This window comes from Amblyomma maculatum, chromosome 4 (genome assembly GCF_055883805.1).
Source record: "Amblyomma maculatum isolate TAMU_Amacu chromosome 4, ASM5588380v1, whole genome shotgun sequence".
Lineage (NCBI taxonomy): Eukaryota > Metazoa > Arthropoda > Arachnida > Ixodida > Ixodidae > Amblyomma > Amblyomma maculatum.
The window spans coordinates 191,419,474-191,435,866 of NC_139347.1; the positions used below are offsets into that span (position 1 = coordinate 191,419,474).

General features: G+C 45.0%; 1 protein-coding gene across 5 annotated transcripts; it reads left to right on the top strand.

Moving 5' to 3' along the window:
- The first annotated feature begins 3,048 nt into the window (after nucleotides 1-3,048).
- LOC146193888 (uncharacterized) lies at nucleotides 3,049-8,958 on the top strand. 5 transcript variants are annotated; one of them, XR_014706871.1, is made up of 4 exons: nucleotides 3,049-3,449; nucleotides 3,562-3,802; nucleotides 3,871-4,033; nucleotides 8,518-8,958. XR_014706871.1 is itself a non-coding variant. In XM_084602852.1 (4 exons), the coding sequence occupies exons 1-3, from the start codon at nucleotides 3,073-3,075 to the stop codon at nucleotides 4,025-4,027; spliced, it is 753 nt and encodes a 250-aa protein (XP_084458978.1). In that variant the 5' UTR covers nucleotides 3,049-3,072; the 3' UTR covers nucleotides 4,028-4,033; nucleotides 8,518-8,958. The 5 variants fall into 5 exon arrangements, 1 of the variants encoding a protein (XP_084458978.1); XM_084602852.1 differs by having other exon boundaries at nucleotides 3,562-3,784; nucleotides 3,875-4,033; XR_014706872.1 differs by lacking the exons at nucleotides 3,049-3,449; nucleotides 3,562-3,802; nucleotides 3,871-4,033 and adding an exon at nucleotides 5,760-6,164.
- The last annotated feature ends 7,435 nt before the right edge of the window (nucleotides 8,959-16,393 follow it).

A 16,393-nucleotide genomic window follows, 5' to 3' on the forward strand; every position in this document is an offset into this window, starting at 1 on the left:
ATAGCAAAATTATAAAGCAGCCTATACAGTTTTCATACAAAGTGTTCGAGCCCGCCTCATCTGCCGATCTGTGTGGCAGCACTTCGGAGCAACCGTTGCCTGTGAACGTTAAAGCTGCTACGAGGTGGTCAGTTTTACGCAAAAAAAAAAAAAAAAAAAAAAAAAGAAAGCGCGTCGTTTCAACGCTCTGCACAAGTGTGACGCTCACTCTAAATGTTTACAGGCGGTAATCAGAGTTCTGAATGAGGAACAGTTGGGAATGAGTCTTAATGAAGAATACCTCATTAATTTGATATTAGCTGCTGACATTGACTTGATAAGTATCTCCGGCGATGAACTGCAAGGAACGATCCGTGAATGACCTAGACAGTCAAACCAGGACCGGAGGCTGAAATTTAAAATTCGAGGACACTTTGGCGACTAAATTTGTATTGAAAGGCGAAAGCCTGAGTGCTGCATTCTGCTACGCGACTGTTGCGCACGTAGCGATGAATGCTGCTACGAGTAAAGCGGGCGACCACTCTTTCACACTCTGCGAGTGCATTTATGCTCCTTGTATCTGCGCAGTTATGCTACGTTTACTGTAGCGTGGTTGATTTTACCGGGTGCGTGACATTAATTACTCATTAAATAATTAATTACGGAACCGTCAAGAAGCCTTCAATAATTATTAGTCAGTAATTGTTAATTGTTTAATTAGTCATCAATCAGTAACTGATCATTGACTTGCCATATAACCGTATAAGGACGCGGTATTACTTAGCAATACATAAATTACGGAACTGGCACTGATTAATAATTGTGAATTATTCAGTCATTATATATTTATTAGTCATTTATTATTATTCATTTATTCAGACATTAATTAGCAATTGATCATTGATTGGCATATGGCCATATAAGGCACGCATTCGCGCATACTGTGGTGGTGCTTTGATTGGTCGAAACCGCCATGATGTCATCCCGTATCGACCAATCAGAGCTGCCGCAAAAGCGTGACACTTTTGCTGACGATAACGATGAGGCAATAAAGGCTTTCGCCCTAATATGAAGAAAAATTACCACTCATCAGTCTCAGAAGGGGACAACCGCTTGCGATTGATAGCGAGGTGCTGTAAGTGGCAAGGAAACACGTCTACTTAAGCCAGAGAGTGACTGCAGATCCGTCGCACGAAATTGAAACGACTAGAAACCTAGAATTCGTTGAGGCACATTTGGCAGGCACTCTGAGATAACGAACGGCAGTCTGCCACTTTTCCCCAAGACGAACGTATATAACCGCTGTGATGATCTTACCAGTACTCGTCTATGAGGCAGAAACATGGAGTCAAACGAAAAGGGTTCTACTGAAACCGGAAACAACTCACAAAGCTATCAGAAGGAAAATGATAGGCGTAACGGACATCCTATAGTAGAAATCAAGAGATTGGCATCAGAAAAGCACGTTGTAATGTGGAGACTACGTAACTGACGGCTGTCACGAGAAGGGAGCGGATTTTAAACAAGGCAAGCAGGGGAGAGTAGAAAGGTAGCTGGATGGATAAAATTAGGAAGTTACCGGGAATCGAGTGCTTGCGCAGAAGCATTAATTAGAGGACCATGGGAGAGGCCTTCGACCTGCATAGGGTGTATAATCAGACTGCTGTTGCTACTGCTGACGATGGCATGTTTATCACAGCCATCCAGACCAGCCAGGCCAAAATGGTCATAGCTCTAGACAAGTTATAAGTAGAGAATTCAGCTGCTGGTAAGGCTCCTTCGAAACGCCCGTAGCTCACGTATGCGCAAAAGCAGAACGACAATATACAAATGAAGAAACGACGAGACGTGCGCACAGCGCATAGCCCGATATGTCGGCGAAAGCTGCAGGAGGTCAATTCAGGTCCCGCATCAACAACGTAACGAACAGAAAATGTTTAATATAAAAATGACTCTTTAACGACGCTTCTGCTTACCGTGCGACACACAACACTCACCTGTACGCACTCACACACTGAGGGAACGAAGTGCAGAGGGAAACGAATAGCGCTGCCTGGATCAACGCTTCCAACCAGTGACGGTTGAGACTAACAATCCGCACTACATTCACGTCTTAGACGCAGTCGCCAATAGTGCAGCCATCAGCTCGCTCCGTGCACCACACAGCGCGTGGGAGGAGGAGCGCAAGACGCTCGTTAGAGGTTGGTGGGCTTGGCGACGTCACAGGGCGATATGTGCTCCGGGGATATGTAGCCGAATCTATGGCGACGACCTTCAGTCCGTGTCGCAACCGGTAACGTCGAAAGCGGCCGTGGAAACGTAACAGCAGCTTCGTGGTGCATCTACAAGATTTCGCAGTGCGTCGTGCGAGGGAAAGGTCGACGGTCTGAAACAACGGAGCACTGAGATTCACAGTATCCCGAGCCCGGGCTTGGTAGCAAACCACGACATTCCGCGTGGATTAAATTCGTCCGAGGATATCGATCAAAGTGGCCATGACTTGGCCCATACTACGTAAATAATGTGTATTATGAGTGGATTGCTCTGGATTATGATGCAATAGGGTAGATTAAGTTTGTTAAAAGGGGATATTGATCGACTATAGGGAATTGAGAGAGGATTATGTTTGATTTAGTTCGATTATTATTAACTGCGCTGGATAAAGGGCAAATTGCGCAGCCCGTGTCGTCACATGGCTGAAGACCACCCGAGGCTACTGATCAAAGCGGCCAACACTTGGCCGCTTTGATTAGAGCCCTGTATGCAGAGTGAGAATCTTGATCTTGTCAATTGGGTGGTGGTTTCGTGCACTTGATTTTTTCTCCCTGACATAAAATTTTCAATTTATTGTTCTTTAATCTCATTTTAAGCAATTGTCCCAGGAGAAAGTAGTAATGGTTTTATAAATATTAGATAACGCTAAAGGAAGAAGGAGATGAGTACGGGCGCCGAAGCTGTGTTAAAGGGCCCATGAAAAGCTTGAAGCTGTGCTTAAGAAAGGCGCACGAGCGGTCGGCGTGCCTTCACTAGTCAGCAAAGCGCAAAAAAATTTTAGGCTAACATCTTTAATAGCCCAGATATTCCATATTAAAAATGACGCTCCTCCTCTCCCGTCACTGTAGCCCTCAACTCATACACGCCGATGCGCCGGCCAAAAAAAAAGAAAATGTCCGGGCCGACGCCCCGCCCATAATGCGTCACGAAGTGACGCCACCGACTCTCGGTTTGTTTACTTCCGGTAGTGCTCCGATTTCTTCCCCTTCGTGTTTGCGGCGGTTCGCGTGTCGGTCGCCATGGATCGCATGGATCCCGAGCTCGAAGCGAGGCCTGCGTGAAGCCGCTGCCGAGCTGGACTTTGATCCATATGATTATACTCCGTTTCGTGATCCGCTAGACAGCGACGACAGCAGCACGCCATCGACTGGCCCTTCTGAACCACCCGCTAGCAACGGAGACGACGGCCTACCATGGTGCGTTCCGTGGCGCACTCGCCACTGCACATAAGTTATTACAACTTTCTTATTTCACGAAATGCCGTTTCGTGTTTGCTTCGCGGCCTTTTCACATTTGACTTATGCGCAGGTGCCGCTGCGGCCGCTGCGAAAGCATGCCCACACCTGAAGAAGATGTGTGCTGCCGCAGCATGCCGGAGGTGCTGGTGGTGTGCCAGCAGGACGGCGGCTGCACTACGATCCACCCAGCGTTCCAAAGCGTGTGCCTAACGCCCGAAGTCCTTCGGGCTGTGCACATTGCACTAGAGGAGGAGGGAGCGAACATCGATGGAGACGGAGATGTAAACAAGCAGGTAGTGCGGAAGCGTCAGGTGACAGATTCACATTATTTTTTTGTGTGTGTGTATGATCCGTTTACTGTAAAGCGTGGTATTTTCAGGCAGCACCGCTTCATAGCCTACCGCTTGTTTACCATGTGGATTTGGGGCAAGCTGGGCGAAGGCAACAGGGTGGTCCTGCCAGCCTGCGTCGTTAGCCGGGTTCGGCTTGAATTGCCGTCGGCGAGCTACGTGGGATTCGGGCACCCTCCCCTTTAATCTCAGGTGATTGTCGCTTCACTGCATGCTGTATTCTAAACTTTATCACGTGTGCCAGGCGCACTGCTTCGAGTGGTGCATGGAAGTGCGTTTATTTTTAAGGTGGAAAAATAGAGAATGCTATTTTATGAACGCCAAGTTATGCACTGCGTCAAGTGTCTATTTTGTGGCACTGTTTAAGAACAGACATCTCATTCCTCTAAAGTGCCAGAACTTGTAGATATCTAAGCAAGGAAGGTGTAGAACTGTTAGTTAGTGAGAAATAAAGCCTGGGAAGAAAATTCAAATCTTAGTAAAAAAAAGATACACATCCAAAAACAATCCAGAATGGAGGACAATGCTGAGCATCGCCAAGTCTGCTTGAGCACATGCTTCCAAGCATCTACCATAAACATTCATTTATTTGGAATGGAATTTTATAGAAAAAAAAAATTAAACTCGAAACACAGAATGCTTGTGCCGAGGCAGCACAAGCATTCTGTGTTTTGATTGATACCGAGTGTGTGAGTGCTCAATACTGACACAATGAAATGAGTGCTTGAAGGTTTGTTTATTGATACTCCTAGCCGTGAATACATGACAACAGATCGCAGAATACATCCATTCCAGCAGTGGAGTAATACAGGTGAAGCACAGATCAAACCACAACTCTTGTTCCTGCATTTGCTGATCTGAATTATTAATTTGAATTTATTTACAGTCTAATATGCTTGCAGAGTGTTACATTTCTTATCTCCAAGCTGCAGTAATAGCTGGTCCCTTTCAGGTGTGTTTGCCAAAGTGTAGGGGCAGCACTGCATATTTTCAAAACGTTGTGCAGGTTCAACCGTCCTTGAACCAAATTTCATGAGCGTTAGCCATTGGCCGCAGTCACAGTTGCTGCCGCCACTTCGATCTTGGCTCGCTTGCACTCTTGCTCAGCTTTTTGGCAATGGGCTAGTCTGGCTTCTCTTTGTTCAATGGTCTCGGCAGGCTGTCTGGCACGGTTGCAACCTCCGTCTATAGTGAGGTGGCGTATGTGCATGGTGTATTTCCGTAAGTTTAATGAAGGAGAAGGAGTAGATGAAACATTAAGACGATGATCATTGTAGCGCACGAAAATGTCTTGCAATTAGAAATTGATAGAGGCGATGTTTACTGTACAGTGCGAGAGGATGTTGTAGTTTTACTATGAGGTGTGATAGGTTGTGGCAATAGCATAGTGCTCTCATGTCTAAGCTATAAAGATGACATTGTTTGCTGCACAGCGTGAGAGTTCAAAGTCAACATTGCATTCACTTTGAGGTTTGTGCACGGGAGAAGTAGAGCGAATGCTCTAAAAGCCTTATATTAGCTGTCTCGGCTATCACCAGCTGTGATGCCTGGACATAATCCCCTATTTCTTGATTATCAGCTGTATCTAACTGTGCATTACATCGCTCTCCTTTCACAGTGAATATATGTACACAAATTCTGCCAGCTAAGGTAGCCACTGCTTCTCATTTTGTGGCCTGTACCGCAGGAATCACTTAGTTGGGCTGGGAGACCTTGTCATTGCCTGTTCTAATATTGATCCCTCTGGCATTCTATAGAGCGAGGAGCTTCTTTCATAATTCATTCATTTGGCACTGTTGATAAGGATGTTTTTAACTTGTTCTCTTGCAATTTCTGGGGCCTGAACTTTGTCGACAGCTTGGCTTGTTATCTTGCTTCCTTGAGATCTGTGAATATGTTTCTAATTTTTACTGTCGCTTTTCTATCCGCATATCTCCTCTTCTGTGGCTTCTTTTCATGGTCGCTTTTTCCAGTGTTGGTGTTTACATTTTATTCATCTGTGCAGGATAGTCAAAGGAAAACGAAAGGCAGTATAGAACAGAGCACCAGATAGAAGGAACAGAACTGAAGAATTTACAGCTTTGCAGAAAAAGACCACGATGAAATTTGCAAGGAGAGAAGAAGGGAGCACTTATCCAAGGGGAAGAGGTCACCTGCCTTGGGGCAGAGCATTCCGACCAGTTACGTGGGTGTGTGATGGTGGGCTGTCGGCTTTGACGGTTCCAAGCGGCCTCCACTGGCTTCTGCTTTGGTTATGTGGGCTGAGGCATTCCCCGTCTACGGTACGAGCAATGCACTTTGCAACACACTCTCATGCTGTGCAGTAAGTATCATTCTCTTCATCTAGTTCAAACTACAACATACTGTTCAGCTGTGCGGCAAACATTGTGATCTTCATGAAGTACCATCTGCACCACTCCTTCATTTAACCTGGGTAAATATGGCATACACGTACGCCATCTGGACGAGTGCGGCCGAGGTTTGCTAGCGTAATGTCGGACCAATTTAAGCAGTGTGACATAATTCGCAGTGCTTTCACATTACTGCACCTAAGCAGAATTGAGTGCACTCATGCAATTTCTTTGGGGGGGGGGGGGGGGGGGGAGCAGTTCTTTTCACTGAACTAGAGTGTGCAGGTTGTGCCACAAATTTTTCTCAAAGTTGGCAAATCCCATGAATCCTTGCAGCTCATTGACCTTTTTGTAATTTTTGTAATTTTTTAGCATATGTAATACCTTTCCTGCAGTTTTGGTCTGTTCTATATTGTCACAAACCCCGCCTTAACGATTAACAGAGGCGCGGGATCCCCTTTACGGTTACCCGTCGTCCCTCTATGAGGTTTGAGAACACAGTTAAAAGATAGGCCAGTCAACCAGTGAAGTGCGTGTGTTGGTGTGTGATCAAGGAATAAATTTATGCGTCACTTTTTTAACACACAATGGGAACATATATAGGTAGTAGTCCAAATTACACTGCATAAAAAAAATTAATAAAACACCAGGACATGATAGTAATAAAAAACGACTCAATAAATGACAAGAGAAAAAACCGACAATGAACAAACGCTGCGATAAAGAAGACTATAAAATAACAAAACAAGTATTCCAGAGATAGTAAGTAAGGACGAGAGTTACACAAAAACACAGCGTAAAATACTAAGCCAGGTCAAAGTTTAAACAAAGGCAAAAAGAATATTCAATTAACCGACAGTCTGTAGCAAAACGGATTCTCACAGCCTTCTTATCTAATGAGGTATCGTAATCGCAAAGTTGGTCGGTAGCGGCGGCCGTACAGGGAGTGGGGACGACAAGTTGGTCGTGGGCTCGGTGAAAAAAAACAAGACACTTTCCTGGAACAAGCAGCCACGAGAGTAAACTTTTTTGTATAGCAGGCCATCACATAGGCATAGGCAAAACTGGCTGTTCGAGGTTGGGCCTTGAGCAGCAGCTAAGAACGACTCCAGATGCCGATCGATGTGTTCCTCGGTTGAAAAGGTATGAGTATTTGGAAATCGCTGAGATAAAACAGTGACGTAATGATCAAAGTTGTCCGCGTCGCATTCCGTCGTGGCAGGTGGCAACCAGGAAAGGCAGTCTCCATCTGCGTGCCGTCGGCCACTTTTGTATGAAATGCTGTAGTCGTATTCTTGCAAGCGAAGTGCCCAGCGGGCTAGGCGACTAGACGGATCACAGAGATTGAGTAGCCAGCATAGGGAATGGTGATCGGTTACTACTACGAAAGGCTCTCCGTACAGGTAGCAGCGAAACCGCTGCACGGTGAAAACAACCGCGAGACATTCCTGCTCGGTGATGGTGTAGTTGTGCTCAGTCTTGCTTAGAGTCCGACTGGCATAAGCAATCACATGTTCACAGTCGTCATAGCTCTAAACGAGGACAGCACTGAGGCCTATGCCACTTGCGTCCATGTGCACTGAAGTTGGAGCAGAAGGGTTGAAATGCCGTAAGATAGGATGGGATGTTAGGAGGAACCTCAGTTGTCGGAAAGGATGAGTCGCATTACCTCACCGACTTCAACTTGTGCAGTGTGCAAAATGGCTCCATTCTGCACAGCTAGTACACTGCAAGTCATGTACTTTGCGCTGTAGCCTGGCGAGTCACAGCGATCATCCCCTGCCAGGTCTGTTGTTGTCCCTACAAGCTCACTAGCAAGTTCTGCTTGCCTTTGCTGAAAAAGCTGCAAAGAAGGAGATGTTCAATTTAGAGGCTACAAACTTGCAGTCATGTGGTTGCCTTAATGCATATTAGGATGAGGGGGGCAGGTTTCAAATGCTGCATTGCTTTTCACTTTTCTCACAGCACATTTACTAAAAAAAAAAAATAGCAAAAATTATGCCTTCAGTACTAGAGCATGCAGCTGGTCTATTCAACATGTAGCCAAAGGCAACAGAGATGTGCAGTAGCAGGTGCATTGCACTGCAATGCCTCCGCTGTTGCATATATGCTGCATTTTATATGTTTTATATGTTGCATTGTAGCTTCAAGTTGTCATGAAAGGATGCGACATCTAGTTATCGAGTTAATGACGTATACTTTGACTTGAATGTTGTATGAGAGATATCCTTATTGTCAAACCTCATTTCTGGCAGGTAGCAAGTATGCCCGTTGGTAGTTGTAGTTGGTCCTCTCTGTGATGCCTTGCACCCCAATGGATTGCAGGAACCGAAGAACTGAAGCTATACCGCAGCCAGAGAACAAGATGCCTGCAGCCAGGAGGACATTTCTTGCTGCCTTTCCTTCAACCAGTGGTTGGCTTTTCCAGAGGAAAGAATGCTGCAGTGAGCATGTCCCCTTCACAGTCACAAGGCTTCCCGCTATGCTAAAGTAAAGGGTTCTTGTTTGCCCGCACATTGTTCAGGTCTCAAGAAGCTGCCGCAGGCAACCCTCGAACACAAGGAATTTTCGCTCTTTGTAGAGGGGTTCCTCAATCGCTGACTGGGCCGTTTCATCCTGATGGTCGCTGAAAAAGAAGTGCAGTGATGTCAGCGATTGGTGCCATGTGATTGTTAATATTATGAACTAATACGTAGCAGCCGTGGATGTTCATCTCGGAATGTCTTGGCTGTAAAATGTGCTAAATAAAGCTGCTGTCAAAGTTTATACTAGGCATGCATTTTTTTTTTTCATTCTATCAACAGGGAACAGAAAAATGCCATGGCAAATTAGGTACACTTTAGGGCTACGCAACCTATATTTTTTTTCACAACAGAATCAAATATCCTTGTGCATCTTAGTGACTTGTTCAAATATTTGTGCAAAATTAAACTTCAAAGTGCATGTGATGGCTCCGTAGTAGCTCTAAAGACAGCACTAATGTACACTAGGCAGACACAGCATGACCATATTATGTAAGGAAAAATTGCCCTTTTGCTACCTGACGCAACTGTGAATATCCTAACACCACGTCCGAGATTAGTGGTGTGCAAGGTATGTATGAGTCATGGTCTCTATAGACTCATCAAGGCAATATTTGTTGACCCATTGTGAGTATTACCACATCCTTAATCATGTCAAGCCATGCATGAGAGTTATGAACGCTATCATTCGAATGGACTGTGTCACAGGGAGGGTATATTTGCAGGTTTGAATGAGTGAATATGTGACACATAGGTGATGTATTTCGTTAAGTTTTCTTTTTTTTTTGCCTAATGAACAGTGCTTAAATGACAAATTTTCTTGCCTGCCATAGCCAGCAAATGCACAAAAGTGGATGAAAGAAGTTCTGTTCTAACGAGCAGCCAGTGATAGCAGTAACTGGCCAGTGATAGCAGCCTGCCACCGAATTCTCTGGTGGCAGGCTTCTCTGTTTGAACCTTGGTGCTGACTAGATATTTAAGTCCAATAGACACCTGTGTGCCTGGAAAAATTTCATATATTTAAAATTATTCGCAAGCACCCCATCTACGTTTAATGTAATCAATCATATAGCTCTTTAATACATTTTCACAACACTACAACATCTTTATCAATAATGACTTACCAACAGAATGGCACTCCCACATTGTGTTGCCACTGTATGCGTGCGAGTAGTTGAAGGCCCTGCTGGTGATGCTTCCTGCAGACAGATATTCATAATTATAATGATGGTTGCAGATTTGAAATTTTTCATGCTTTCATTTTCAGGTGCTGTATAGAGTGAACTGCCCGTAACAAAATGCAAACATTGTCAACTTGCTACACATACACAAATATTCTGAAAGTGGAGAACTGATATGACTAAAAAATTTGCACAGACAAGCTGTAGTCTGTGGAGTTTCAAGAGCCCTGAAAAATTTGGAGGCATGTTAGCAGCACAAACAAAAGACACAGTGCAGGACAGTCGACTAATACACTGTTCCATGAACCAATCCAGCAGCTCATTAGTTTTGAACGTCGGGTCTCCCATGTTAATCCAGTTAATATATGTGCTCCGAGTTTCTTTTTTTGGTGCGCCAGTGCACACCAAAGCCTTGCATCATCCACTAAACAAAATTAACTATTTGAACTCCAAAATAATCTCATCTATACAGGAAGAGCTACATTTTAATTGCTTCCAGAAGGTGCCTCAAGCGATGATCGAGCTTGTGCATGGAAGCAGACATAACATTTGCACTAATTTGCATAGCTTACTTACTCGGGCAATAGAGCCATCATATGCAATATAATACAAAGCTGTTCAGTACAGTTGAAAATTAAGCATGTACGTATGTCAAAAGACTTGCATCATCCACTGGACAAAATGAGCTATCCAAAATATTCTCACCTCTACAGGAAGAGCTGTGGTATTTGGATCACCTCCGGTAGGTGCCTGAAGCTATGGTTGAACACGTAACTGCATGAAAGCATAATGACATAGCAACAGTTGTGCTAGTTTATATAGCTTCTAGCAATAGAGCCATCATATATGTGTGCAACATTATTCAAAGTTATATATGTGGCCTAAATATACATAAATATAAATATAAAAGTATATATACATTGTTATCAATACCATGATAACAGTACTAAACTGTCCAGAGGAAACCTGTGTAGTGCTGAGGTCTTTCGGGCTTCCTGGCAATGATGGTTTGCCGTGCTAGGAAAAGAAAGGAAATTTGTGCGTAATCAACATATTGTGTTAATGGCAGTTTTATTATTCTGCACATGAATGAGAATGAAAGGAGACAACAGTCTGCAAGTGCAAGGTCATAGGGGATACCTTTTTTTTTTATCTATATACCACATGTTATTTTTCCTTCCACTTGGTATTTGATTATCTTTCTGCCTAAATCGTTACATGACTAATTCTGATCAATATCAACCACAAAAGTGTTTAAAAAAAAACCTACATTTACCTTGGACTCGACTGTTGGCTCATTTCAATAATTGTATCATAACGAGCCAATTTCCCCTTCAATTTTCCACTTCATGAATGAGAAAGACATGCATATACAGGTGTTAAAAGGCAAAGATCAAGAGTAGACTAAACGCACTGTAAAATAAGCATATCTTTAGGCGGATGGGGGGGGGGGGGGGATGCAGTTGGTCTGTATTGTTATTAGTGTGCTGGTATTTTTTTATTACAAGTCAGGCTTGGTTTATGGGGTTCAACGCCCCAAATTCGACTCAAACGAGGCACCGCACAGCACTGAGTGACATCGCACAGCACATGTACAGGTGAGGACGTAAGTAAATGGAGCAGCTAGGCTTTTTCAGTCAAATTAAAATAACGCCTTCCTCACTGGAGATCAGGAAATATTTGTCCGTGAAAGGGCACTTGCGTCTACTACCGGTCCATGCATACCACGACTACCAGTTTCAAATATGCACCGAGTGAAAAATGAAGAAAAAGCGTGCTCCGTTTACTTTTGTCCGCACCGGTACGCGGGCCCCTTGCTGCGCTTCCGTTGAAAAGCGGCCGCTGTGCCTTGGGCACAGCAGTCGACCACCCTAACCCACTGCACCACCCAGGACAAAATTATACTGCGATTGTTGTGATCGCGTACACGTTAGTGTATGTTAATTCATGGTTTCATGTGCGCAGGTCGCCTTATCTTTCTTTTTTTTTTCCTTATCCGCGCGCCGCAGGGCGAGAGCTCCCTTTCATACATTTTCAGCGCCTTAACTTGTTGTGGTCCTCTCGCAAGAGCGGTTTGCGCGCAAGGAATCTGCGCCTGCAAAACTTGCGCTAGGCTTCATGCACTTCCATGCGAGACTCCGAGCCATGCTACGCGTGTTTCCACAATAACTCGCAACCCAGAAAACTTACCATTCCAGGGAGAAACTGCGTCAGCAAAGCGTCGGATTTGAGGCGTTGACGTCTCGCGTTGAGGCCAGTTTGCTGCGCCAAACTGGGATTATACTGGTATGCGTCACGGGAAAAGTGGCGGCCACAAACTCTGAGCTCCTGGCGCTTGTCCGACGATGACAGCCCGACGCGTTGGAGCCAGCTTTCCCGCGTGACACCTTGCTTTGTAGGGACACGATGTCGCATTATAACATCTTTCCTGTCCTCGGCTTTACAGCCAACTACACAGCAATGGTGGTCCATTGCAAACCAGAAAAAAAGCAGCAGCAGTTGGGATCGCGAGATTTCAAGACTGACAACCGGGCAACACGTGCTTTTGCGAGCAGACGGATCTCTCTCGGCCGGAAGTGTTCCACTTCTATCAAGATGCGCGCAGAATTCTTACCTTTCTTTAATGTACAATAATAACTAACGAATAAAATACTACTTTCAGGAAGAATAGTGCTAATTTTAAAATCTATAATTGCAAAAATTGCACGTGACGTCATATGGCCATGGCCAATGATAACGCTAACCCCAATGACGTCGCATGGGCTGGGCGGCTGAAAACGCACGGTGGTGAGTCGCCCAAATCGGCTGCGAGCGGCAATTTTCCAAAATTATTTGTAAATTACAGCTAACACGCAGAGCTTTTTGAATGTGATCTCGATGCTCACTAAGACCACCTCTAAACACATGTAGCATCAAAATACGGCCGTAAATGGCATTTCAGGGGCCCTTTAAGCACCTCATCTCCGACCGATGGAAGGAGAACGCTGCAGTAGAGGATAGACAGGCGAAACGCAGGCAGGTAGGTCTGCGAGAAACTATAGAACCAAATGCACAAGGCAGTTCACTAATCCCCATTCACACACAGCAATGGCCGGCCTATAGTTTGAGACAAGCGTGTGTGCTATTTCTGTATCTTTCTTTTGGGTCATTTTTTTTTTTTTTAAGTACTGGAACCTTTAAGTGGAAACACGCTGGGTCTTGAATTTCAAAGGGAGCAGCACATGTTGAATGTTGCAGCAGAGAGCTGCTCTCAGAACGTTAACGAAAATTCAGGCGCAACGCAGGCGGCTTGCATGAATTACAGAAAGGAAAAATAGTGCGCCATGTGTGTGCAATATCTTCGTCCATGTCCGCACTGCTTTATTTACTACACACCCCTTTGCCGCTGCAGAAGCACGTGCAGCAGAGGAAGTTTGTTCTGCCGCGCTTCTGAGGGCTTTTTGAAGAATTAATGAGTGCGTGTGAGTGAGGTTGTGGCAGTGCATGATCCAAAATTTAGCCCGTGCAACTTTATTGTTGGCGTTGGGGATTCAGGATTTCACTTTTTATCTTAACGTATTCAGAGTTGGAAAACCACATGCAGAAATGAAATCCATTGCGAATATTAATTTCGCCCGTGAACAATTAGTAATGGAGTGGCAAAGACCGTGACCTAGATATGCGAAAACGCCCCTTGTATTGTTAATGTGACTTATGAGCGCGTAAATTCATGCCGGTCATCGCAGCGTAATCTATCTATGCCTAGCGCTGGGTGTCCGAAGGCGAAGCTTTCCATCGCTAATCACCGTTATGGTTTAGTATCAGCCACAACAAAATGTCTTGCTGTGTTTACTGAGTTCGCGTCACGTCGCCGTCACAGCGACGTGATCATAACATGAACCACTCGGTGAGGTTCATAGAGGAATAAAAGGGAGGTGACCGAAGCAGTGTTCGTTTATTCTGTGTGAGAAAATTCCCTAAGCTAGCCAGAAATATTCTTATTTATTGCCCTTATTTCCTCCAGCTGCTTCCAAATTTCGAGGGTTTAAAAGAAAGATACAATTTCGAGTGTTACAAATTCTTGAAACTGCGAAAAAAAATCTTTTGGCCGATTTTCTCTCCTCGATTTCCCCCTCCCCTCCCCCCCCACCCCAAAAAAAAAAACAAGAAAAGAAAAACGAAAAGAACATCATGGCAGCGCAGCGTTTGCTCCAAGACTTTTCAACATCAAATCTAGCTGCCTCGGAGCGAACTTTTTTTGCTGCATATCCAAAAGACAAGACACTATTACCGAAGCACACGTTCTCAGCTATAAAAGAGCTGCAGTGTAGTAAACTTTTGAAATTTAATTTGTTGCTTTAACACTTTAGCAAAAATTTGGGCAGGCTTTTAGGCACTCTCCTGGTTGAAGCAGTAACAGCGATAGCTCATGCTATTAGCTGCTTCTCGTCTTATTACAGCGCACCTAGCACCAGTCCGGTGTTTGAGTGCTACCGTAGCCTAGCGAGAGACACGAGCCAAGAGCCGAAGAGTATTTTTCAGAAAAGAAAGAAGAGCCGCCAGCTCTGTTCCACTCGCTTGTGGCTCTTCTTTCTATTCTTCTTAGAAATTATCTTTGGTGCGTGAGAAAAATAAGAGTACGTACTTTCACATACATACATACGAACATCTTTCAAATATTTTGCCTCGATATATCGCAACAAAATACTTCAATAGCTGCGCTGACATTTCGCATTAGGCAGTATCGTAATCGTCCGCAGAATGTTTTTCTTTCAGCGTGGGTTTGAACGCGACGGTCGGCCTCCATTAATCTAGGCGCCTGTGACCAGGTATGGTTAACCACTGCTTTTTTTTTTCTTTACCTCTTTCTGTGTATCTCTGGACGCATCCTGCTTAGCTACGTTCTTCCTGGCAACTGATGAACACGAGCTGATAATCCTCTGCTATACTCCATGCCTCGTATAAGTAGCATGCGCAGATGATGTTGCAGTGCATACCTAACTGCATGTACTAGTTTTTTTGCGATTAGTCATCATCATGACGGGAATAATCAGAGATTGTTTGAGCAAAGCGTAACGATAAGCCGTGACCCCTGAAGGTCCCCGCGTTTTGTAATTCGGCGTCTTACATGAAGTGGTTAAGTTGAGATGTGGTCAGGTTAGAAGAACAACGCCTGCTTGGTGCCGAGATGCTGAAGCACTCTCTTGTTTCCCTGGGGACACGCTCCTAGAGCCCGGGGAAAAAGATCAATAAACAGAAAACGAATCACTGCAGCTTGATGCGAGAACTCCTCCCGCGTGCAGCATGCGCGGCACCCGTGGACGCCGCGAGACACGCAATCACACGGCCCGCAAGATTACCCCCACTTCCAATCTGTCGCTGTCTTCGGACGCTCGTCCTGCCTGCCTTCCCGCCGCGTCGCCCCTCCAACAAAGACGCGTCTAACCCCGCCTCGGAAAGGAAGCGGCAAGAAACGGCAAGTCCTTGCACCGCTGTTCGACAATGCCCGGGAAAACACGGACCCGAATTTCACGACTCACTGCCAACCGTCGTTAAGCAGTTTTCGAACTAAGCCCGCATAACTTTCCTTCTGTGTTTTGTTTCAACTGCTCCCATTCCCTCCCTCCATCTCTGTCTGCGATCTGAGCTTCTGTTCACAAAAAAAAAAAAAAAAAAAAAAAAAAAAGAAAAAAGAAAAAAACTTCCTCTTTTGCTCTCCGATTGTTCCGGCTTCCTTTTCCGAGGAAGACCTCAAATAGTGTTGGTTTAATAGCGATGCCCGTACATCTTTGTCCCAGAAGGAAACGCTTTTAGCGCAACTACCGTGTGCGAAAAGCGATTCCCTCTGTTCTGGAAGCGAGTGTCCAGCGGCGAAAAACAAAGGAGTCTTCGCCCTCCGGGACGTCGGGGAGTGCCTGAAAGTTCAGCAGTGCGAGACTACGGCGATGTCTGACCCACAGTCACTGCTTCACTTTTTTGTCTCTTTAACCTTTTTTTTCGGTGTGAGTCTGTCCCTGGCCAAATCCCGCAAAGCTTTTGGAAGAAAATCAGCATTGTTCTTAAACCGCCGACGAAATCAGCATCCTGAAATAGTGAAGGACTTCTCCCTCCAAAGGTTCAGCGCCGTGGAAACGTAGCGCTGTTCAACGGGTATACGTATAGTGTAAACACTGCAGTATTATTGTTGCATGCTGGCAGTCAACTGCAAATATAGCTCCCCGCGGAGCGCGCAGAACCTCCACTATACCATCACCTAACTGCTTGGTTTTCTTGGATTTTATTCTTTAGAATATAAACCGTAGACGTTTTTACACAGTTTATGGGGGACAACAAAAATGGCATTCATTCTCCTGGGTTCCCGAAAGTCCATTTCTCCAAGTGCGGTTTACTTGAAGTAAAAGGAGCCGCAGGTAGACTGATGTTTCTACTCTTTTTTTTTTTTTTTTTTGCTTCAGAATTGCACACGCCCGCAAACAAATTTCGTGGCAGAGAGAGCTGTGAACTTGAGAAAAGGTTACA

What these genes read in the sequence shown, in the direction of transcription:
- LOC146193888 (XM_084602852.1), top strand. Translation starts at nt 3,073, where the DNA reads ATGACGCTCCTCCTCTCCCGTCACTGTAGCCCTCAACTCATACACGCC. An exon ending in GGAGACGACGGCCTACCATG is followed by an intron (nt 3,450 to 3,561) that starts GTGCGTTCCGTG and finishes ACTTATGCGCAG; the next exon opens with GTGCCGCTGCGGCCGCTGCG. An exon ending in ACGGAGATGTAAACAAGCAG is followed by an intron (nt 3,785 to 3,874) that starts GTAGTGCGGAAG and finishes ATTTTCAGGCAG; the next exon opens with CACCGCTTCATAGCCTACCG.